A 24,978-nucleotide genomic window follows, 5' to 3' on the forward strand; every position below is an offset into this window, starting at 1 on the left:
TCATAAATTATAATTTTGGAAATATTTTATTTTATTTTTTTACATATCAATTTCTAAACCCTCCCCCCCCCCACATTAAGAGGGGAGGGAAACCCCCCCCTGGGTCACCCCATACATAACATGCGCGTCTCTCTGACAGTGAAATCTCTTCATTCAATTTCTCACTTTTCTTAGGCTCCTATGGCTTGAAAAAATTTCAAGGAATTAGAAGCCTCTTACATCGTCATTGTTATTTTAAGGCGCCTTATGGATCCCTTACCACTGACGTGGCCGAGGCTAGTGGGAAATCCTGTGCCACAGTGCTCCAGAGTGTGGCGAAGCAGCTGCAAGCTCGGTCGATGCTGATCAGCCTGACAAAGTGACAAAGTCGGTGAATTTCCTTTTAATCTTTGACAGTCTCCGGTGATTTTGTTATTATGCTTAATGACCCTTGCATTTTAATATTAATTTTTGGTCTTGTATAGTTCTCTTTCCAGTCTGGTTTTAAGATACCCAACCACCACTGCGTATATCGACTTTTCTATTTCGCATCTATTAATACAAACTACACATGAAGTCCTGGAGACCCGCATGAATCTAATGAATTTTGAAATTTGTACGTCAATTGTCCCTTTCTAAATGCTTCCAAAGCCAAGGTTAAGGCTATGTTCGGACATATGGATGCTTATACACCCCTGCATCTAGTACCATCGTCGACATACTTTCAAGGAACGTTATGATTACTATTTTGATGCATATGTACTCATCACTCAATCACTTGTCTCAACATTGCAGCCGGAGACTTCAGTCACCGTTGCACCATGTCGTACAATTCTGGTGGCCGTGGTATGCCGCCGAGTACAGTTGCGCCTGCAGATTCATCACATCGGCCGTCCAACTCTAATGTTCCTCATATCTCTCGATTTCAAAGATCTCAATTGGCCAAGCCAGTCAACTATACGCCTAGGAGTGGTCGTGCCTTATCCTTGTCTAGTGCCGAAGAAAGTGGTTCGATACCTGCTCCAGTGTCATCTCAGTCCAATCCACGCTCCAAACGATTATCATCCTTACCACGGCCAACTACTGGGGGATTGACGTCTCCAATCCCGCCGGTATCTTCAACATTACCTAAAGTTACTACTCAGTCAATACCTACATCAGCATCTACTCCGGATGTCACAAATTTTTCTACCTTTGTACCAAATCATCAAGCACAAGCGCCGCCTGCTAAACGAGTCCGCAATGTTCTTCGCAGAAAGGCACCCTTAATAGGAAGACATATGGAGCAGAACCAAACCCAAAAGCTCAGTCTGGTGATTCCGCAAGAAGACAAAAGCCAGCCAAATCACATCAAAGACTCTGGGAATCATTCTGGGAATCACTCTACTCCAGATGCATACTTTGCTGGTCCTTCCGCTTCGGCATCTTCACAGAGCTCAAGCGATAAGACACCGAAGAGTGCGGTGGAAACGCCCAAGATGCAAGGCCCGGCAGAGTTAGCAAGTCTCCGCACATTTGAGCCCAAGATCCTTCCTCCCCCTCACATATCATTCCACCGGCGAGCAGTCCATCGACAAGGCATTCTGAGTCCCCGGGTATGTGGAGTCGTGGCTCAACACCAACTTCGCTATCCTCCTACTCGCCCGGTATCATGCATCCAAGTAAACTTGGACGATTAAGACAGCCCAGTCCATCTCAGACTAGACTGCCATTTTTCTCCCCACCTTCAGTGCATGCAAGTCCTCAAAGTGCACAGGGTGATACACAAGAAACCAAAGTGCTTCGATCAGCAATACCTCAGCGAACTCTTGGTCCAAGTCCAGTATCAGCCAGAAGTATTCCAACAAAGCACGATCCAAGGAAGATCCCATTAAGAGTTCAAGGTCCTCCTCACAGCCCACCGCCAAGAAGGTCTTCAGTGAACTTCAGCCCGCCGAAGGATTCACCACGCAAAGACTCGGATATTGATGTGGAGAAGGCCAGAAAGGAGGTTGAGGAGGCTGAGCGAGAGCTTCTCAAAACCTACAATAAACGGCCAAATGCAAATCCCGTGAATCCCACCAGCCCTGAATTTTTTGCTCCAAAGACACCACCGCGACCTAGTAGAGACGGTACACATCGATTGGACCTGGAGACATCGCCAGTTATCCAAAGCAACCTACCGTATCTCCACTCGACGGGTCACAAGCGACGCGAGTCCGCAGAGAGAATTAGGGTTGCAAATCAACCATATTCTACACTGAACCAACCTGCTACCATGTCTGTGGACTCATTTCGCTCCAAGGACTTATCTCGAATCCCATCACGTGAAGCAGGCTCTCCAGTGATGACACGAAAATCACCAAAGTTGACTAAAGAGCCTCCCAAGGAGAAAGTAATTGAGCCGAAAAAGCCCGTTGCGACCAAACGATTTGGTCTTTTTTCCAAAAAGTCTAAACCAGATCTCGATCCCAACTCTACTGAACAGAACCGAACGGCAACACGGAAGGGCCCAGCAGCAGGAACTGGCCATGAGGGATACGGCAAGTATAGTCAGCGAGGCCGAAAGCCAAGTGCAGGTAGTCTCAGTGATGCCAGGAATCGGTCAACAAGCACAACACGAAGTGCCTCACGTTCGATCGCTAGTAGCAAAGGAAGCATGTCAAGTCGTCCAGATCTAAGTCTGGATGACTTTCTCTCAAGCCGCCTCGAGCCTGTTATCATTAACGGTGGCGGAATGGAGGGCAATACTCTTTCACGAACCCAGAGTGAGCAGAGCATGAGCAGCCTCAGTGTTGCATCGTCAAGTCTTCTTCGCCCAACTCCTTTGACAACATCTACTGCTCAATCAACGGATTCTTTGGTGACAACATCAACGAGTATTCTGAATGAGACTAAATCGCCTAGCGAGTCAACTACTGCCTTGTCCACTCACAGTCGAGTCTCTGAGAAGGCTGCCGATGTCGTTGAGCGCCTTCAGCCTCCAAAATCTCGTATGCCAGTTCCAAAAGGGAAGATTCATGGCGTATATGGAAACCCTGAAGCTGCTCGAACAAGAACATCCGTTTTGATGTCTGACTCGAAAATTCAAGCTCCATCAAACTTGAAGAGTGCTAGTAGTCCATCAATTCCACCTCCAGAGCGAGTGAAAGAGCCTCAGCAAGTCAATAAGAAGGAGAAAAGCTCGCGATGGAATTTATTCCAAAGGAACCGATCCGATGAGCCTAAGGTCCCTGATGCTCCTCCTGTTACTTTATCTCACACTGCGCAGCTTCATGCAGCAATCTCGCCGGTCTTAAAGACTCGACCTGTTGCACACTATGCGCTCATCGATACTGATTCGGACGAGCTCGACAATATCATTAACAAGATCGAGGATTCTCCACCAACTGAGGAAGAGAAAATCCTACCCGCAGCAGAGATCCCAGCAGGTCTTAACATCCGAAAGAGAGAGCCATCTGTTTTACTACCATCTCCGCCAAAGTTATATGGGGAATTCGATGACCGCCCCTCTCCGAAGACCGCTATGTTCAATCGCAATCTGATGGGGCCGGAGCCCGAAAGCAGTCCTGAAAACCGTCGTCCTAAACGATTGGCTTCCGTGGGTCGCATCCCGAAAGTTGTTTCTCGACGTGATAGACATCACAGACCGGCTATGCAATCCTTCTCTAGACCTTTCAGTATTGTAGACTCACCACCGCCAGTCTCAGCCCCTGCGCCGCAGAGTGGCCTTGAATATCCCAGCTTCAATGAGCCATCTTGGAAACAACCGATGGGAGGCCAGACACCAGATCTGGGCTATAATTTCCAGCAAACTTTCAGTGCGCCTGAGCATGTGAGCGCCTTGGATTTCCTTGCGGGTCCCTACTCCGGCAATGAGTTCATTCACTTCTCGCCACACAATGACTCCATATCGTCGAGTAGCTCTGGAGCTTTAGCCGCAGTGACAGCAGTGCTTCCGAAACCGCATACAGCGCCCATGGAAGACGAAATTTGGAAAGAATACGACGACTTGATTGACCATGTCCTCTCTCCGAAAGAGCCAAAGTCTGATGAAAAAGACAGGACAGAAGACGATGGCAGATTCCAGTTGGCAACTATGGCAAGTAAGGCTCTCCAGGATGAGCTGAATAACCCGACTTCCCTTCAACCCGGAGAGTATACGCCTGGTGCTGCATCATTTCGCTCCAGTAGCGATTCTGTCCGACTGCGACGCTCCAGAATTGTATCAGCTTTGCACTCATCCATCTCTCCATCTACTCAGCCATCTTACAGCAACCTCATCGCTAGTTATGGAGATGGCGAGGACCCTCAGAGCTCTGCAACTTCAGCCATAGGACCCTCGGACGAGGTGCAAGAGCAGCAGACGACATTTCTTCAATCCCTGGCCACTGCTACCAATGATAAGCAAAAGTCTCCTGAGCGCAGGTCCATGCTTGGTCTATCAGAGAAAGACTGGGACGCTGTGACCCACACAAATATGCGATCTGCTTCTCTCATGACCAGTCGCTGGCTGTCATTTGGTCGCGTTCTTTTCAGCCCTGCCCACAATCACGTCAAAACCGGTACCCATGGAAGAATCCTCGTTATTGATGGACTCGAAAATGACGATTGGTCATTCTATTGCGCCTTGACTTATCCTGATGCAGACGTGTACAACTTGAGTGGTCGACCTGTGTCAACAGTAATGCCACATCCTGCACTGAAACCCCCTTCTAACCACCACATAATCTACCACGCTGGTCTCAGGAACCCCCTACCTTTTCCCAAAGACTACTTCACGGTCGCAGTGTTGCGCTTCCCGACCAGTAGTCCTGAAGCGGTGCAAAACAACATAGTTCAAGAATGCAAGCGCGTTCTTCGCTCTGGCGGATACCTCGAGATGAGTTTACTAGACCGCGACATGGTAAATATGGGTGCGCGTACCCGCAAAGCCGTCCGCCAACTCAAGGAGATGACCTGCCTCGCCAACCCAGCTATCAGCCTGAAGCCAACGAGCGATAACATCCAACGCCTAATCGGGCAACAAGGGTTTGCCAATCTCCGGCGATGCATGGTTCGCATTCCCGTTGCCGGAATGGTCGTCCGCTCCTCCGGCTCAACCACTTCATCCTCAAACAAATCCCACTCAGCAACAGCCACTACCCCATCCACCGCATTTTCACTCCCCGCTATCTCGGTCACTACAGTGATGGGAAGCCAGAGTAATCAAACTGCTTCTAAATCGTCTCTTTCCGACGATACCAATGTCTCCCTTGGAGATCTCCTCTCTGATCCTTCACCTTCAGCGGCAAACGATGCGTCGATCGCTAAGATTGTAGCTCGCGTCGGTCGCTGGTGGTATACGAAGTGTTACGAGGATCCTGTACTACCTAGTACTGGTGATCGTGATTCTAGCATGTGGAATGACCGTAAACTCCTTCGAGAGTGCCAGAAGCGAGGTACAGGATTCCGCATGTTGATTGCGTATGCGCAGAAGCCCAGTGAGGTCAAACGACGCACTGCGAGCGTCTAGTTGATGACTTCCTTTATGATCTGATACGATCTGGTTATGATTTCCATTATAATTTGCATGACTTACAATACCCTTGGTGCTTTTCTATTCTCTTTCTTTTCACTTCTTTGCTGTTCTGATTTTACTTTGATGCATATCTCTCCTCTTCTTCTTTTTTTCTTCTTACTATTAATACTTTCTTATTGACTTACAGCATCACGGAGGCAAGATTTATGATTCAAGACTTGCATTGACCTCGCGGTCTCTATTGCGAAGAGTATACTAACTTGGGAGGGCGGTTGTTTGATAACGTTCATGATGATATGATCTTGATGATTCTCATTCAAGAACTTTTTTCGCGTCGCATAGCAGGTCTATTTGATGTAATAGTCGATCTCTCATCTGATAAGCAGGACTTAATAGATGATCGTTGGATTCGAATACTCTGGATTTGCCCCCACATGACGTAGCGGTCTTTTCCTTATCAGTAGACTCAGTACTATTATTATCACTGTAGTCTTGATCAAAGTGATACGAGTGCGAAGTGAGAGTGCGAGGTCTCTCTTTTCATTACTAAACGCTAAACTGCAAGCGACAAGGCTGAGTACGTCAAGTCTTTGGAACCCGTGGACCACGAGGCTGTACCTCACTTCCCCACCTACGAGCTGCGCCACACTCCAGGGACCGAAGCCGATTTTATTATTTAAGGGACCTGACTCCTTACCCTGGTCAGCAACCCTTGCCAATACACTTACCTTTTTCGCATAAACAAAGCGACCATGGCCTATCATCGTGAGTCCCTTACCCCCACATGCCCGTCCGGCGCGAATGAAGCACGATACTAATATGCATGTTATGATACTATAGAACAACCACCATACGGCGGATACAACCCAAACCAGCCTCCCCAGGCACATGGTTATCAGCAGTCGTACCAGCAACAACCATCCTATCCCCAACAGCAGCAGCAACAATACCCTCCACAGTCTTATCCCCCGCAACAATTTGCTGCTCCGCAAGGCCCTCCACCCCAACAATTTCCACCGCAAGGCCAATATGGTCAGCCTCCACCGGGTCAGAATAACTATCATGCCGGTGCCCCTCTTCAACCCGGGCCGGGATACCACCCTGGCCCTCAACAAGGCGGCTACCCCTCCAACCAATCTCCTCAGCCAGGATACAACGGCCAGCCTCAATTTCAACAAGGACCTCCCGGACAAGGACAGCATCAGAACTACGGTCCTCCAGGTCAAGCACAGCATCAGAATTATGGTCCTCCAGGTCAAGCACAGCAATTCCAACAAGGACAACATCAGAACTATGGCCCTCCAGGACAAACACAGCATCAGAACTACGGTCCTCCAGGACAAGCACATGCGCCAGTCGGCGGACCAGGTTTCGCACCCCAAGGTGGTCCAGGTGGTCACCAGATGAGCGGAGGCCCGAGCCTCGACCCTCCACCCGCAATGCCAACACTCGGCTACGTACCCGGCCAAATCGCACCTGGAGACTTCACTCGTCAAGCCGACACCCTCCGGAAAGCAATGAAGGGATTCGGCACTGACGAGAAGGCCATCATTCAGACCCTGGCACCCCTTGATCCGCTACAGATGGCTGCAGTACGTGCAACTTACTCAAGACATATCAAGCGCGATCTTTACGACGATGTTAAGAGTGAGACGGGTGGATACCTTGAACGTGGCTTGCTGAGTGTTATTGAAGGCCCGTTGGGCTCTGATGTTGCCTGGGCTCGCGAGTCTGTGGCTGGACTTGGAACTAAGGAGTGGCTTATGAATGAGGCTCTACTTGGTCGTTCCAATGCTGATATACGTGCTATCAAAACGGCCTATGAGCGCAAGTATCATCGCAATTTGGAGCGCGATGTGGTGGATGACTTGTCTTTCAAGACTGCAGACCTTTTCAAGTTGGTTCTTCAAGCGGACAGGCACGATGAGCGCGCTGAGTTAAAGGGACATCACATTGAATCGTGGGTCAGTGCCATACATGCTAATAAATCGGTCGAGAGCGTGTGCGCGATTATGGCAAAGGCATCGAATGCGGAACTACGTGCTATGGATCAAAGATGCCATATGCTTGGCGAGCACAAATCTTTGGAGACAGTTATTACGGAAAGATTTTCAGACCATATGAAACATGCATTTGTGTTTATGATACGAACCGCTACGGATCCGGCCATGCGTGATGCTTTTCTGCTCAATGAAGCAATGGAGGGGTTGGGAACCGATGATGAGCGGTTGGTCGTGAGGATTGTGCGGTTGCACTGGAACCCAGACCATAAGGACCAAGTGAAGCGTGCTTATCGTCATCATTTTAACAAGAACTTGATTGATGTTGTGCGTGGGGAAACCTCGGGTGATTATGAGAAGTTGATGGTTGCTCTGTTGCAGTAGTCGACTAGGACCTCTTCATTCTTCGTTTTAGATGCAGTATGTTCTCGGCGTTATTGAAACCTGCGTTTTTATTATCAGTTAATAGTTTCACGTTCTTCAATGGTTAATACGAGACACGAATTTCGAAGAAACCCTTTACAGCATTTATTATTTCAAGTTTCAAGTAGCTGAGTAGTCAAACCCTGCCGGGTACCTACATTCATTCGAGTTTGAACAAAGTCAATGTTCTCAATTCAGGAAATTCCTTAATACTAAATACATTGATCAAAATCCTGTCGAAATCGCAACTGCAAAATTTCGTGATCACGGGTGCCAAAAAGAACCAAGTTGTCTTGAACGCAGCACACTCCGGGTTTCATCAAAATGCTGTTATCAACCGTATAACCTGGGGGAATGTAAAGAATGCGTTCACTGTTGCGAGTTAGCCAGACGTCAGAATTATTGAAAGAGAACTCCGCTGGTACTGGATCACCCTCAACAACTTGAGACGTCAAAACTTTTGTCCGGGTCCAGTGATGCTTCACATGTCGAAGACGTTTCCCTGTGGTATCGTAAACCATGATTCCCTCGTCATACCCAATAGCAAATGTATGGCCATCTGGGAAGAACTCTATGACTTGTTTCCAATCCAGGCGAGGAAAATCAAATTCCACTTGCTTATAGTCCCCACTATCAATATCCCATATCGCAAACCTATCGTCGTACAGGAATATGGCTTTTTTCATGTCATGGGATAGAGCTACCCATCCCAACTCCCATACAGTATCCTTGACAAATTCCCTCTCTAGTCTGACCACACCAAGCTCAAGCGCTTCATAGTTGTCCGTAACGGGCCACGGTATTAACTTAGACTCTGCAACTCCAAGTCCATCTTCACGATCATTGACGTATAAGTGACTGAGGCTGGGATCCATCAAGAGCTCCTGAACTCTCCATACCTTGAATGAATACTCTTCGTAATTACGTCTCCCATAGCCATTTGGGCCAGAATTGGATGAAACAAGCCTCGTGTTATCATGAGAGAAATTGAGATAATAACAAAGATCCTCATGGGCTCGGAAAGTCTTCACAGGTCTGGCCAAAGCTGTATCCCACAATGTGACGATTCCATCTTTGTATGCAGTGGCCAGGATTTTCCCATCAGGCGAAAGTGCTATCGCTTGGATGTTACAAGTTTGGAAACTGATTTTGGTGTCCTCCTGTAAATTCCACGACTCCAGGTTATTTTGCAGATTACCAAAACCGAACATGATGGCAGCTATCCTCTTGTTTTGGCAAATCGAAAGAAATTTGGGCTCACGGGGCTTTTTCCAGTAAGGCTCCAAGTCAAGGTTGATTATTTGTATAGCGCCCACGCTGTGACCGATCATCCTGTGACTATTTGGAAGGAACTCTGGTTGGGAAAGGTAAAATGCAGCCATTTCAAACACATGGGTGATTTGCGCGGAGCCAGTATTCCAAATCTTCAAAACGCTCATAGTATTCCATGTGGCCCAACACCAGCATGCAAGAATTGTGTCGTCATTCGAAAAGACAGCGGTTGAGAACGACCGTGAACCAGAACTCTGAAGGTCGATTTTAGGATCTTTTGTGGTCAAATCATTCCAGAATGAGAGCTTGCCGTCAGAGTATGCAATCGCAAGCTCTGATTTTCCCAATACACAGACTGGCAGAGAAGGTCTACCTTCAAAGTAAGGTTCATAAAATCCTGGCGACCACGCTTCTCGCGAGAATGTTCAAGCCATTGATTTTTGGTCACATCCAATAAATATACTATAGGGTCATTAGGGTCACCACTCACAGTCACCACAAGACTGCCCATTAGTAGATAGAGTTGAGTGACTCGTCCAGTTTAGACGATGTCCCAAGTAAGTCACTACTCCCGTTTTTAGATTCAGTAAACTGAGCGAATGTGTCGAGTTGTAATAAATCACTGCTAGTCCATTGCGAGTTAGATCTGCAGATCTGCATAAGCCACAGGTTTAGGATAATCATGACAATCTGGTGGGGGAAACTGAAAAATGAGCTCTTCTTCGCCTGTGGAGATGTCCAGAAGCTTGATTTCGCCGACATCATTGACGAGAGCTAACTTGGTATCGCTTTCTTGGAACTTGAGAGCCATAATTGGTTTATTAGTTGTGAACTTCGAGATTTGCTTTCCTGTGACTGTATCGTATATGTAAATCTGCTCATCGTCCATGGAGCCCGATGCAACCATCTTGCCATCACTAGAAATCGTAGTGAACCAGGGATAGTTCGGAACTTGCAACTTCTGCTCAATGGGTGACCATTTCTCCTCCATTGTAGGTAACTTCTCAAACCACGGTGGAATTTTGTGTTCAAATAGCCTCCTGGCAATGCTGTTGTGGGGCGTGAAAAGGAGACCTGAGCAGTAAAGTTGTAGAGGAGCTTCCTCGATCACATACCGCACATGAAACATGAAACGTTTCGCATCATACACAAATTCACGCAATTTGGAATCTTGTACAGACTTCAAACGGTTAGTTTCAATTAGTATTTATCCAACTGATATTTTGCTTGCGTGGGTAATCGTACCTGGATAAGGCCTTCCAACATTATAATACTGCCAATGCCGTCAAAAATCTTCCCTATCAGACCTAGGACCTCTATCCGATGCAAGAGGTGAGTGGTCAGGAATTGGTAGATTCCCCTGTCATTTGAGATGTCGGATTTGGAGATCATGAGATGGTCAACCCAGAAGATACATGAATACTGAACCGCATGAGGAATGTGCCTGTCTATCACACTTCTCTCGATATCTTTTTGTAGGGTACCAGGCCGACGCAGTTGACAAATATCCCGAGTCAAATGACGATCCATAACCCCCAAGCAGCAATTGAAGATGTTTTCGTGCGACATTTGTTCTTCAATATGTATGTTCAAGTTGGAACATCGAGTTTCATCCAGAATGAAATCATGGAATGAAAGATAAAATAAGAAACAGACGCAGTATCGTCGTCCGGAACCACCAGAACAGAACGAAGCATGTCCAGTAGAATACGAACTTTTCGCAGTGGAGTGTCCAGAAGCATGGATAGACTCAGTGGGGAAAGTTTTTCGTTCAAGAGAATAATGGTGCCAACAATCTTTTGAAAGAGGGCGATGAGAGTGGCCTTCTCGGCACTTTCCGTGGTTTTCTGACGTAGCGCCATAGAGTAAATTTCATCGAGATCAGCCGTTGGAGAGTCATCAGTCGATTCGGTTGAGAGTAAAATCCCAAGTCTTTCTTCAGGGAAGTTTCCTTCCAAAAATCGGCACACTGTTGCAGCATAAATGAACAAGCGACCGGTCCGCTTTGCCAACTTGCGCTTTGCTTCCTCGCCCAGCCACTCTGTGTCAAGCTCATTCTCGTTAGCAAGAGACGAGAGTGTTTATGATTCAGGAAAACAGAGACATCGCGCCTGGTCTGCGGAGTTTGCGCATCAGAGTCCAGTTTCCATTCTCGATAAATATGATCGGGAAGCTTTTGGAATCCTTTCACTATTGGCTTTTCGGGTCTGCTGACAATGAGAGTGCGAAGACGGATCATATTGAATATTTTCGCCTGTGAGAAGAGTCCCATGATACCATGCTGATCATGGTTCCGACACTCATCTAATGCATCAATGATTATCACAACAGGAAGAGGCAACATGAGGCTTTTGTCCAGCTCGGAAAGGGGTTCAAGTATAAGTCGCTCCCACTGGTTCTGTGGCGTCTGTTCACCAATTGTTCGATCTTTGTCTATCGCTTCCTTCAGATAGAGGCGCAACTCCGGCAAAGAATCTGTCAGCTGCGCGGCGAGTGTCGGGAATAGTGCCGTTGCTTGGTTTCTCAATTCTCCCGTTCTCGAGAAGAAAAAGCTAGCGCCTAAGAGCTGTCGCTTTTGGAACATCTCGCCACCGTGCGACTAACAGTGGATTTCCCAGTGCCCGCCATTCCGTTGAGCCAGGATATACACCTCTCATCGCTCTCCATTCCCCAGATCTCAATATCTTTCAGAATTTCGATTCTGGTGTTTTCGAGGCATTTTGCGGATGGTACTCGAGCTGATGGGTCAAAGGCATTGAATCCGGCGAATTTGGCGCAAGGGAGCTTTGTGATGCTTAAATCCTGGCTGATGTCCTGATGTCAAGGTTAAAAACACAGATTAACCCATTATGGGGGAGAAATGGCATACTCCCAATGTTCGAATAATCTTGTCAGCTTTTCCCTGAAGTTCTGATATCGTCGAATCAATTTTGCTCAAAGTATGGTTCCCAATCACCCGCAGATCGACATTAATGCTTTCTTTGGCATCTTTTAAGTCGGTAAGTGACTTCTTCCAATCATCCATGTGTTCCAGATCTCTTGAAAACCGCAGTAACACCGAGCGCGAGTACTGGCATGCGATACGGATTTGATTTCGGATGATTTCTGCGTACAGCTTCACCATCTTCTCCCTCAAGCGGGTAAGTGACTCAGAAGCACTATCACCAGAATATCTTAGCGGCCATCATACTGGTATAGATTTGTGATAAGTACCTTACTTTGTTCAATTTTGAAAGACCGTGTGTGTCCTCGATGACCCGCAACCGAACCAGAAGGTCCGACACATACCCGATAAGCGCCGTGGCATTGTCAGCCTGCGTGAAGGGGTGAAATAACAACTGAAAATGATACTGGAATCAGAGTCTGCATATCAAAGTGACCCGGAAGGTGGTGAATTCTAGAGGCAATATTATAACCACACCAGCCCATGCGATCGAAGCATGTGGATCTGCATTAATAGCTGATCCAATGCTGTCTTTCACAACAACTATCGCCCGAACAACTCGAGCTATTCCTTCTTTGATCGCAATTTCTCTGCCGCGAACAATAATTTTCAACTCTCCTTCTTGTACCGCTTTCAGCTTTCGGGTAGCTTGTTCCCGAAGCTGAGTGCCCTTCTCCTGCGCTAATAATGCTGGCGGCTGTCCTCCATCTGTTGACAACAGATAATTCTCATAGGAGGTCAAAAGTTCCGCGTCCTCTTTTTCAATCAACTGATATGCTTCATCCCACAGTCCTAGCAGATTAATATTGGATTTTTGGGGTTGTTGAGTTTGATTTGTGACCCCAATTGCCGTCACCTGGGAGGGGGCCGGCTTGTGAATTGTGTTTTTATCTGTCCCCCCCTTCCAAAGCTGCTTGACGAATTTTTTCGCACCAGACGATTGCGATTTTTGTTTTTGGTCATACTGTCAATGATTGAGATCATTCCAAGATTAGGGGAAGTGATCCTCTAGTTGAAATGGCCGAAATGAGGCAGATTTTGCAGTCTGCTGGATGGGTGCTATCTAAGCCCTCTAGTCTAGCCACTCTTGGTAAAAGGAGGGGTCATCAAACAGCTGAGAATTTGAGAGCTGCTCTTCAGCTCCCAATAATAGCTTCATGCAGTTTGCCGCAATGGCTATGCAGTCCGCAATAAGCAGCCCACAACAGTGACGTGTTAAGCCTTAGCGCCGGGGTCATGCATAATGGGTTTGGATTCACTGCCCGCGTTTATGAGGCGAAGAAAATTATTAAATGTTATCTATTCTCGGATCTATGGACATAGATTTGACGACTTCGGCGTATCATTTATTGGAGTGTACATTATTGAAGGACGGGTTTACTATGTCTATAGTAGTGCCTTGGTTCAGTGTTTGCTCTGGAATCATGATCAATCTCATGTCACCACCACATCGTAATCAGCAATTTCCAACAATGCATCACGGTGCAAACAACTATTATCCATGAATATTGTTTTGGGGTGCTTATATTCATGTATCATATGATCGGCTATGATATGGAGTACTAATATTGACATGGCACACATCATTATTAACCTCCAGCCCTGGAGGGCTAGAGGCCCGCTTATGTACACTAGCAGGTATCCTTCTTGCCTAAGGCGGAGTACACAGCCTCACATAGAATTCGATCGCCGGTGCCTGCCGACATAGGAGTTAGTAGACCACATCACATGAGATCTACATGTATTGACCTGACTACATGTAGTAGCTTAAGTTGTAATATCTCCCTGGGCCATATGATGTGCAGGTATAGGTGCTAAATTAGGTAGTAACCCCTATTGGTCAGTCTCATTCTTTCATAGCTACCACATTGGCTTTAAGAGCGACTCGAAAAAACTGGCTGCTCATCTGAATTAACCAGCTGAGTAGACCATATCAGATGAATTAAGCGTTTTCGATTGTTCATGAAACCTCCAAGGTTGGATCCATGTACCTAATACTATATCTATCATCCGAACAGGAGCACACTAGCACCAACCAGCCGCCGTGACGTTGCTATATACGTTCGGGTAGCAAATTGCACAATCGCAAAACTGAGTATCATTCAAGTCTTAGCAAACAGTTCAACCTGCACATGTGGGTTCATGCTGGCATAAAAAGAGCTAGAAGGGACGAGATTTCCCCAAGTGGGGAACTTGAACCTTCAATGTTCAAATGAGGACCCGGAATACTCACAGGTGTCACGTAGAGATTCACACATTGTATAAGACTTGGAGGGTTCCCTGACTCAAGCGCTCTAATAAAGCATTGCCAATACTGGATTATATCTTGGATTGCATTCAAACAATTGGTAACATTGCAGGTATACGACATATCATTGAGAGTTTCCAGGTCTTGCTTGGAGACTACGATATGGTCAGCATAAGGGGGAAAATTCATATAAAAGCAGATTTTTTAGATGAACTTACTATTCGGGTATCCTACAGGCACCTGCACATCAACTCCATTGGCCAAGCCAAGAGAGGGGGCAAGCAAAATCCTGTTGAGGCGCATTGATCAGAAATGAGGAGGCAAGAGTATATGGTCAATGATATTGGATCAAATGTATATCAAACCTTATTTCAAAATCAAATTCACTTCGCCTTCGATCTGGCAGATTCGAAGCTTTTATAATATGTCAAAATGAGATAAAAATTAACCGACCTAGAAACATTTGCCTAGGAGCTATGTATGGGATGGGTGTTAATTTGACTACGAACAACCTATAGAAAAGAGATCCCTGAAAAGAAAGCGGGAGTGCTTGTTGCACTGAGTCACATTGATGGTTGAAGATTATAAGAAAATATCTCATGCATCTAGGCATACAAACAGAATCTCACCACGGGCTGCTTCAGATGAAATCCAGAGATATCAGGAGACTTGGAAAAAATTGTCTCCTATATGCTATTGAGGAGCAACAAATTTAATAAGTCCGAGTCTTGAATAGGTAATCAAAGCGATGAAGAACTATAAGTGGATTAAAGTAAGGTATGATCCAACTGTCACAACTGCCAAAGGTTGGAAAATCTTCGGGTGATCGAGTCCAGCAGGGATAAGGAGGTGGGTTACACATCATGATATCGGTCCAAGGTTTCCTGGTAGTTAGAACGGCTTCTTGTTGACAAGTTGTCAAGAGTCAAACCGGGATATCAAGTACTTTACAAGATGAGCTGCCCAGAGATGATCTATGGGGGCTAGAATTAAGCGGGCAATCACCGAGTTGCACTCTCTACATGACACATGCATGCATGCGGGAGAATATTTGAAGGGACAGGCCTCGCGGCCCAATATTTCCATGGGTGAAAGTTCTACAGGTGTGGACTCCAGCTCAATCTAATAGAGAGAATAAATTGGGATGAATTTAATATTATTCACCTACTCATTTCCGTAACTTGGTTTTTTGTTTGCCTACTAGTAGCAGAATTGAAGTTTAAAATCTCCATGTAGAATTAAAGTTGCTATTATAGAAATCACATACTACGTTCATGGGCTATAGTCCGGTCCTCCTGAGACTTTTCGGGTTAGAAAGATCAATAACCTCTAACCTTTCACGTATCAAGCGCATCATTGTCTGGACATGAGTTTGACATGAAATCTCAAGCCCCCTGGTATGATCCTCATGAAGTGGGTCTTCTCTGACGTGAAAAAGGCCCCAGCTTGAATCATCCGCGTACTCCAGGGCTTGATACTAGTACTAACAAGCAAGAGAGGATATAAAGTTGATGGGACAGACTAGGGCAGGGCCACTTTCCGAGGTTCACTGTCTAGTTGAAACATGTTCAAATGAAGTACCCGCGGCTCTGTTACTTAAAGAAGTCTATTTGGATGTAGCTGTAGCACCGATTGGCCGAGGGAGGTGGATTTGTTTCAAAAGTGGATTCTAGTTCATGAAAAGATGACGATCGCCTTCCTGAAAGATCGATCCTGACCGAACATTGGACTGATCAACAGTGAAATCATTAGATTTCTGTTGGGATTGAAATATTCCATGCTCTCGTGGTCTTGTTCTTTCTTCCATCCGACCATCCGAGAGCATATCTATGGAGCCTAATTCAGATAAAAAACAGATCCACTTCTCCTTTAAACTTATTAAATTCATATGAAGAGCTTGATCTTACCAGAATTGGTTATTTAGCTCCGTACCGTGACTAGATATGGAATAAACTCCACAGATGGAAACAAATTGTGTGTGAGCCCTAGAGAGCCAAGAACTTCAGGATTAAACCTATATAATGAAACAAATGTATCTTGTCTGATCCCTTAAGTTTTCTTCCACAGTCTTTTGTCATTCTTTTGATCTCAAGTTTCTTTTGTTCTTTTTTTTTGTTTTAATCTACTCTATTTATCAATCACAACGTCTTCCAGGATGAAGTACGCTGCTGTTCTTACGGCTGTTGCCGCTCTCGCCACCAAGGCTGCTGCTGTCGGTGTCCAGGGAACCCCCGAAGGATTTGCTTCTTCTGCCACTGGTGGTGGAGATGCTACTCCTGTCTACCCCACCACTACCGATGAGCTGGTCTCATACCTTGGTGATGACGAGGCCCGTGTCATTGTTCTGACCCAGACGTGAGTGATCCCTCTACATGTCCGAGGAAAATATTGCTAATGATAATCTAGCTTTGACTTCACCGACACTGAGGGTACCACTACTGCAACTGGTTGCGCTCCTTGGGGTACTGCCTCTGATTGCCAGGTTGCTATCAACCAGGATGACTGGTGCACCAACTATGAGCCTGATGCTCCTAGCACTTCCGTGACCTAGTAGGAACTTGCTCCACAAATATGGATAAAATATCATTGCTAATTTCATTCTTAGCGACAATGCTGGCTTGCTCGGTATTACCGTCACTTCCAACAAGTCTTTGATCGGTGAAGGCTCTACCGGTATTATCAAGGGCCGTGGTATTCGCATGGTCAGTGGTGCTGAGAACATCATCGTTCAGTGAGTGCATTCAAGTTTTTACTATTTCTAGGTATTGGCTTAATCTGGGTGATTATGACTGACTTATAACAGAAACATCGCTATCACCGACATTAACCCCAAGTACGTCTGGGGTGGTGATGCCATCACTCTCGACGAAGCTGATCTTGTCTGGATCGACCACGTCACTGTAAGTACCCTCTATCCCGAACACTTCGAGTTTCATCTCCACTAACATCTTCCCATCTAGACCGCTCGTATCGGTCGTCAGCACTACGTTCTGGGTACTGAGGCCGACAACCGCGTCTCAATCACTAACAACTACATCGATGGTGAATCCGACTACTCCGCCACTTGCGACGGTCACCACTACTGGAACGTCTACCTTGACGGCTCCAGCGACAAGGTTACATTCAAGGGTAACTACCTTTACAAGACCAGTGGTCGTGCCCCCAAGGTCCAGGACAACACCTACCTGCACATTGTCAACAACTATTGGGATGACAACTCCGGCCACGCTTTCGAGATCGGTGAGGGTGGTTACGTCCTCGCTGAGGGTAACTACTTCAGCGATGTTGACACCGTCCTTGAGACTGATACCTTTGAGGGTGCTCTCTTCTCTTCCAGCAGCTCCTCTAGCACTTGCGAGTCTTACATTGGTCGTGCTTGTGTTGCTAACGTCAATGAGGGTGATCTCTCTGGCTCCTCTACCACGGCTCTTGAGGCTTTCAACGGAGATACTCTTGCTACCGCTTCCACTGCTAGCACTGACCCTGCTACCAGCGCTGGTCAGGGTAACCTGTAAACAGCTTCATGTTTATGGAGCTCTGAAGGAAGCTGTGGGCACTGGCCGATTATTTGTAGGTGCTTTGCATAGCTTCATTCCGAGATACCTTTGTATTTTTAGATAGATGGGATTCCAAGTCATATAGCTACTCACAGATTACGGAAATACACGATCGCATCTTTCTGAGTCTTGTCTCCTTCCAAGGTTGTTCTTCTTGTAATTTCACCAGTATCTTCTAAATTAGAGTAGCAATAGGGCAGCGGTCGTTTCAGCCAAATAACCTTACATCTCTATTCAGTATTTTATAATTTGAAGTTGGAAATTCACGCATTCATCCATTATCGTGATCATAATCATAGCTTCATGCAGGTACATAAGATAAAAAGAAAAGCCGAGAACTCATATCCCTCGATCTGGGACTTCATACTACCTCTTTAAGAACAACCACATGCTTCCCAGGGAAAAGCCCAGTGCTACCCGCATAGGTCCCACAAAACCAGTCATCATTCACATTCTCAACCTCTGTGATCTCAGCACCACGAGGAAAGGCCAGTTCATCCTTGACTCCTTCTTCAGGGTACCAGGACCACCGAGCATAGACGACCAGTCCCACTCCTCCATCAGGTGGGAAGCGGCGGAGAGCAGGAGCCTGCTGTGAGATAGGCGTACCTGGATTGGAGCCTGAGTGATCTCCGGAGTTTGCTTGTGCATTACTTGTTGGCGAATTGGTTGAAGCTCGTGCGCGAGAAGCCTTCTTACGACGTCCTTGACCTTCTCTCCAGCTCCAAAATGGATTGCTAGATTCCAAGGATACATTGGGACTAGCGGTAGCAGGTGAAGATGTAGGCGACCGATTGATATGCTCATCTTTTGTGGCATAGCCACCAACCAGATTCCTGTCAATAATACGTCGTTGACCTTCATTTTCGTCTTTGAAGCCGATGATAATCATTCGATGGCCTGCTAGACAACGACGCCAGCCATTGTGGCCGTTCTCTTTGCTGATTTTTGACGTTACAACAAGCTTGAGGTAACAGTTTGTGCAAACGTCGTAGTCTCCGTCGTTACATTGCAGGCAATGGAACCTTGTAACCGAGGCTGGGATGGGGTAGGTGCAGATGTCGCAGTTTGTAGAGATTTCGAGGATCTTGTAGGTCTCTGACTTTCCAATCGCTAATAAATCGTTTGTTTTGATCGTGGGTGTAGATACAGACGAGATAGGACTGCCACCAATACGGCGAATAGGTAGTAAAGGATGAGTACAGCATCGGCCCTGGTTGACGCAGCGATTGCAAAAGCCCCAGTCTCCCTCGTTACATTGGTTGCACTTCCAATAGCACTCGTTTGTGGAGGACATGCAAATATCACAGAATAGTCCAGCTTCGAGCCGACGAGCAGGATTGTCGTTCGTCATTTGAGTGCTTTCATTAACGGTAGTCTGAGCCTTCTCCGCGAGTTTTCGATATTTGAAGGAGCTCATTATGTGTCGATTGAGACCCAGCGTATGTGCTTGCTGGCCGTTTGAGGATGCCACCATGAGATCGAATGTTGATTGGGCAGTTTGGCGGAAACCAGCCCATTCAAGGCAGCCTTGTTTTGAGCGATAACAGCGCAGGCAAATATTATAATCCCCATCTTTGCACTTGAGACATCTCTTGTGCAACTCATATTGGATTTCAGATTTGCCACATCGGTCGCATGAGATGCTAGGCTCGGCATACTGAGTAGCGATAGGTGCAGGGGCATTTGCCCTCGATGAAGCTGGTCGTGGTCGTCTTTCAGATCTAATTGGAACAAGGGGTGATGATGTAGCAGGTGTGGTTTCCGCAGTGTTCGAGGCCTGGGGTGCAACTGACGGAGATGAGGTAGATGTAGGGGAGTTGGTAGCAGATTGGCTGCTTGTTTGTCTGGAAGAGATCCTTTCTCTCCCTGAACTTGCCCAGACATCGGAGGCTGGCTGATCTGATTCAGTCCCTCGTCGCGGTCTCCGTGATGAAGACTGCGCCCTGGGCCTTGCAGCATGAGAACTACGCGGGCGTTCTGCCGTCATGTCACTCGAAGATCTAGCAGCGGGTCTTAAAGTCTCGTCTGAATTCGATCCCTGGTTCAATCTCACAGGCGAGATTCGTCGATTGGCGCTGGCTTGATCGGAGTTTCTTCGCCGTTGTGCTTCAATTGGGCGGGGAGCGACCGGGTCCAATAGATGCGGTCGGGATACAGGTGGTCGCCTCTCACCAGGCTCTCGAGATGGCTGGTTTATCTCGCTCGGTGGTTGAGCAGAATGTGACCGCGTATGCGATCGAGAACTGGCTTGCGGTGATTGTCGACGCCTTTGGGCTGGCCGGGAATTCGACTGACCCATATGTCTCCGACGATAGGCTTCTGCGATTCTTTCGCTCAGCTCCTCTTCCTGTGCAGGTCCCAAGTTTTCGAAATCGATATCATTCAGCAATCCCTCCTCAACAATTTGTCGCAGAATCTCTTCTTCCATTGTCTCCGCCTCGGATGATAGACTGAGTAGTGAGCGCAAGCTTGATTGATGCTCGACTCGTCTAGCACGCTCAGAATCACCATGGCTTCCAAATGCATGACGTTGATGTTCCGCGACTTCCTCCCTCCTCCGTCGAGTTCTCCCATCTTCGGTGTGTCGGGTATCGGGATTGCTGCTCCTCGGTCGGTTCACTTCTGGCTGCACTCTACGACGCTCTTCTCTCCTTCCCGATGCCCGACTCTCACGAAGACTCAGCTCTCGAATCTCATCCACAAGTCGCTGATCATCCTCATCGTCTGAGCTTTCTGCTTCTGACTGTGGTGGCGGGAACACCGAGTCACCGGGTTTGTACCGCTCTGCAATTTCCTTCTTTTCTTCCTCTGTTCGGGCGCGATCCGGCTGGGCCATTAAGACCATATCCAGTAGAGTCGTGACGGTCGCATTTGGGCGGGTGTCGCGCACATTAGCACGACAAGAGGGACAGGTAAATTTGGGCAGCGAGCCGCGAGGTCTTCGACGTCCACCTTGTGCGGTGAACCATTCCTTCAAGCATGATCCGCAATATGTATGGAGGCAGTCGAGGAGAGTGAGGGGTTGATAAAGTAGCTCGGTGCAGATCTAAGGGAAACGCAGACGTCAGTCCCACACGTAAGGGGGGGAGGGCGAAGGAATGTTAAGAGTGAGATTTACATACCGAGCAACCCAGCTCTTTCTCCAGGTCTGCTAACCCAGGAGACTGCACTTGAGACATGGAGATGTTGATTGTTTTGATCCCACACTCCTAGATCCAAGGAACGGACAAGTGGAAAACCAAGGTCAGGCGGTGGTGGAAAGTGGGTGAGTTTCCAAAATGATCTCCACTTTCAATCTTATCGCGATTCCATCACCGTTCATCAATTTCTGAACTGACTTCAATGACTTTGGTGTCCTTTTTTTTCACTTTTTCGAGTAGCCTGACTTGCGGCTCGAATCGGTAAGACGAAGGTTGCGGTTTCATTGTCCTACTCTCGGCTCGTACCTAACTGGCCCCGCGAGACATCTGTCATCACTGCTCAAACCTTGGAAGTCCAACACGTGAACGGCAGAAGCTTCTCGAATATAATCATAATGCGTTAAAGCTTTCTGTGTCTTCATGAGAATCCTGGTCTTTGTTAAAACTTTTCGAGTACCCGAAGTTGGGCAACCGCTAGACATGCTGGTCTCGCCAGCAAGGCTTGACAAAGTATGCCACGAGGACGATGAGACTCGATATAATTTTCAACAGAGTCAGGCATCAGCGATTCAAGGCATCATCAAACTATTCAGATAGTTGGAATGCTCTTGTCTTACGACAGAAGCCTTGACTGCAAAGCAGGGTCTTGCTGGGGACAAGAATTGCACACTCAACTCAGCACGACTTCACAAAGTACTGACCCAATAGCACTATATCAAATAGCCGAGCTGTGCTATCTCTCAATAAGCTATAAATTATCATACATCAATATGGTATGCTGAATTGATCAAAAAGTGAATTGCGATCGATATTTGGCAATATTCCGGTGTTGGCTTCCACTGGCAAATCTGGAATCCCCGGGAATAGCTTCATGGCGGAACTAGAAAGTGTGTACTAGCGCACATATGGAGGCGAGTATCAAGAATCAACTTCGGCTACGCTTAAATATAAAGCGTTACTATTTCCTCCTGGCATTTCTACACTAATCATTGATAATAGACTATCTTCATCCACCTCAGTGCGAGATTCACCCCCAGTATCTGACCAAAAGTAATGCTGAAGCATGATAAAACAATTGATAAGACTCGGGGTTCTCCATGCCGGTGGCTATTAGCAGTGGCCTTCAGAGTAACAATGGCTTATACGAGACTATACGCAATCTCATAATAGCGTCATGCTAAGATCATGCATCTCAAGTCTTCAACCCGAAATTAAGACCTACCAAGAAAGGAATGCTATACGAAGATAACTTCACCAAATGCACAAGGAATTGATTTTTTCGAGATAAGCCACTATACAGCTCTAGGCTATTACTCACTCTTTGAAAAAAGAAATTCCTTCTGTACTTACTTGCCGTAGATCAGTGGTGGCGGCAATGCAAGACACGCCTCTCAACGCCCAGTCGCACGACGAGGGTCCGACCATTCAAAAGCAGACGGTACCTCAACGTTACCAAGGGGATACATGGACCTCATTAGTCCTGAGACAAAAAAGATATCATCGTCTGGAGCTATGTAGACCGCTCGCCACTGGTTAGGAAAGAGGGGGCGAGATCCCCGATAAGGTTTTCTGAAACGTTCAATTCTTAAGTGGCGGATTGGTGGCTTTGGCCAGCTCAGTCTCTGGAACAATGGTTGGGAGCCACTGCTGTCATTATCAGAAGTAAGGGGAAAGAAGGCGTTTGGATTGCATGTTGACCTTGCACGATATCTCATAGTAATTTGCGGGGTTAGGGATGAATTGGCTTTTTTTTGTCCTCAACTCCAGACTTTTGATTTTGACTTCGCCAATTGTTGCTGATTCTTAGATTTCTGGAATATGGGACATTTCGTACGACGGATTTTTGGGGAACGTGGAGAACGGACGTATCTCTTGCTTTCGTTAGACTTGCAGCATGTTGACGCTCCAAACCGGAACGCCGGAACTATTGTTTGGCTATCTGAGGGGCATCATGTGAGTTATTTGAGAGGTTTTATTTGTGTGACCGGTGCATCCGGGGCTCTGCTAGGTTATCTGCAATGGGTCATTCAGCGCGGAATTCCCGGCGCGAGATGCAAGCGTGAAACTGTAGATAGTGAGCGGGGAGTGCTTAGGGCAGGGGGGGGTTGAAGGGTCGAAAGTAAGAGAGGGGGTAACTCTGGTCTGGGGCCATTTGAGATACACCCGTCACAAAGCTGTGGTCTGTTCGTCGGACTTGGGTGTGGCTGACAATAGTACGAGTGAGATTGAGAAGGTGTAAAAAAAAGAGGAGTTCAGAGACCAGAGCTTTGCAAAGGAGGGGCATAAGGCGGGAAAAAGAGGGGGAAGAACATGATCATGAGAAACCTGAGATAGAAAAAAAAAAGCTAACCTTCTCCATACCGTTCCAGAGCACTCCGTTTAGTTTATGACGCGTCTGCGGCTTGGTCATGGCAGAGTGGACGTTGTCATCATCCTGGAGTTCCTTTGGTCCTGGGTTGATAAGCAGTACGTAGTGAGGTGAAGTGGCAGAGGCCTGGGGAAGATGCACCCCGCGATTTCACGGAGGGACAGAGCGCATATGCAACTCATATCGTCTCCGCGGGAGTCGTCGAAAGCAAGCGAGGATGAGTTTTCCACCTTGATGATCATCCTGTAGGCAACCAAGGCAGATGCAGGATCGATAACAAATTTTCAAGTTCGGCTTTCGTCCGTGGGGTTGAACCTACTCCGAATGCGAAGAATGATTGACGGAGAACCCCGGACCCCATAGAATAGATACGCATGGATCAACTGATGCCTCATATACAACGAGTGCCCAACTCCGGACCCCCGGACCCCACAAAGGGCCGATCCTCGTACCTGTGCGGGTAGCAGATCATGACGGGAAGGGAAATATTCGGGGGATTACCTATATTGGTTATCAACTTGGATGTAAACAACCTTGGAAGCCCCTCACTATACATCTACGTACACACTTGCCTAGATAGGAGATTTCAAGTTTGGCTTCATCTAAAGCAAACTATAGCATCAAGTGTTAAAATCATTGTTTTGGTGACAAAGGCAATTGATTCCGGTGATCCTGTCATATACCGACAAGTTCTTATAATAGTATACTTCATTTATGAAAGGATTCGGACTCGGGAGTATAATGAGCGCGAAGTGGAGAGCGAGCTATCCCACAAATTTATTGTGGCACTGCCACCGGAAATTGGTCAACTTCTAATTCACGAATCCCATTCGTCTCAGACGGATGTATCAGGATTGTTGGGATTGTGGCTGGCCCCCGCTTGTTTTATGGGCTTCATAGGCCGACAGTAGCGCTGTCATGGCTGGCGCCTCTCCCGCCAAGAGGGTTTTGAGGCTTGGGACTAGTATAGCGGGATTTTGATAACTAGAATTAGATCATATCCCGTCATTCGGGCGAATTGCTGATTACAGAATAGAGTAGAAATATCACGACTTTTGGTGGCATGTAATCGCAATATTTCCTGATTTATGGATGAAATAAGTAGTGAGATGAAAGTATCCAAAATTTGAGATTCTCGGTATACCTGACAGTTTAGTCATTTTAGTCATGAACCATTCTTAGAAATAATAACCCGGGCGCCTCAATCCACCACGATCGACAATGACCCAGGCGGGAGCTACTTTGGACCCATTCAAGGTGGGAGGGTCTGAGGGTAATAGTATACGAAGAGTGGGAACCTTAGTAGATAGCAAGGATTACCTTTTTTAGTCAACCCGAGCTTATAACAAACATCAAATATAGACGTTAAGAGAAAGTGTCCCCGCTATCTAATTCCATAATCTCGGGATGGTCCTGCTAGATATTGTTAAGATACTCCACAATCTGCAACAAAATAAAGAGAATATTTTGAAAAAACAAAATTAAAAACGGCCGTAAACTTCATCCCCCCTCCTATCAGGCCTCTAGTTGCATACTGGAAACAG

At 46.8% G+C, this 24,978-nt stretch overlaps 6 protein-coding genes across 6 annotated transcripts; 3 read left to right on the forward strand and 3 right to left on the reverse strand.

Annotated features, from left to right (window-relative positions):
• Positions 1-800: 800 nt before the first annotated feature.
• Positions 801-5,473, forward strand: N7483_009840 (uncharacterized protein; the record flags this gene model as incomplete). The annotated part of the gene is made up of 2 exons (XM_057093267.1): positions 801-1,625; positions 1,664-5,473. The coding sequence occupies 2 exons, from the start codon at positions 801-803 to the stop codon at positions 5,471-5,473; spliced, it is 4,635 nt and encodes a 1,544-aa protein (XP_056944441.1).
• Positions 5,474-6,231: 758 nt separating this feature from the next.
• N7483_009841 (uncharacterized protein) lies at positions 6,232-7,863 on the forward strand (the record flags this gene model as incomplete). Its single annotated transcript, XM_057093268.1, has 2 exons — positions 6,232-6,244; positions 6,320-7,863. The coding sequence occupies 2 exons, from the start codon at positions 6,232-6,234 to the stop codon at positions 7,861-7,863; spliced, it is 1,557 nt and encodes a 518-aa protein (XP_056944442.1).
• A 251-nt stretch (positions 7,864-8,114) lies between these two features.
• N7483_009842 (WD40 repeat domain-containing protein) lies at positions 8,115-9,113 on the reverse strand (the record flags this gene model as incomplete). The annotated part of the gene is made up of 1 exon (XM_057093269.1): positions 8,115-9,113. The coding sequence occupies one exon, from the start codon at positions 9,111-9,113 to the stop codon at positions 8,115-8,117; it is 999 nt and encodes a 332-aa protein (XP_056944443.1).
• Positions 9,114-9,814: 701 nt separating this feature from the next.
• N7483_009843 (uncharacterized protein) lies at positions 9,815-12,199 on the reverse strand (the record flags this gene model as incomplete). The annotated part of the gene is made up of 6 exons (XM_057093270.1): positions 9,815-10,354; positions 10,420-10,534; positions 10,831-11,225; positions 11,279-11,656; positions 11,779-11,988; positions 12,044-12,199. 6 exons carry the CDS (start codon positions 12,197-12,199, stop codon positions 9,815-9,817), a joined length of 1,794 nt encoding a protein of 597 aa, XP_056944444.1.
• A 4,322-nt stretch (positions 12,200-16,521) lies between these two features.
• N7483_009844 (polysaccharide lyase family 1 protein) lies at positions 16,522-17,881 on the forward strand (the record flags this gene model as incomplete). Its single annotated transcript, XM_057093271.1, has 5 exons — positions 16,522-16,721; positions 16,773-16,916; positions 16,972-17,097; positions 17,170-17,266; positions 17,327-17,881. 5 exons carry the CDS (start codon positions 16,522-16,524, stop codon positions 17,879-17,881), a joined length of 1,122 nt encoding a protein of 373 aa, XP_056944445.1.
• A 403-nt stretch (positions 17,882-18,284) lies between these two features.
• Positions 18,285-21,105, reverse strand: N7483_009845 (SH3 domain protein; the record flags this gene model as incomplete). Its single annotated transcript, XM_057093272.1, has 2 exons — positions 18,285-20,972; positions 21,049-21,105. The coding sequence occupies 2 exons, from the start codon at positions 21,103-21,105 to the stop codon at positions 18,285-18,287; spliced, it is 2,745 nt and encodes a 914-aa protein (XP_056944446.1).
• Positions 21,106-24,978: the final 3,873 nt, after the last annotated feature.

This window comes from Penicillium malachiteum (genome assembly GCF_028827825.1).
Source record: "Penicillium malachiteum strain IBT 17515 chromosome Unknown utg000004l:1.0-4883003.0:1.0-4884900.0, whole genome shotgun sequence".
In the NCBI taxonomy this organism is placed as follows: domain Eukaryota; kingdom Fungi; phylum Ascomycota; class Eurotiomycetes; order Eurotiales; family Aspergillaceae; genus Penicillium; species Penicillium malachiteum.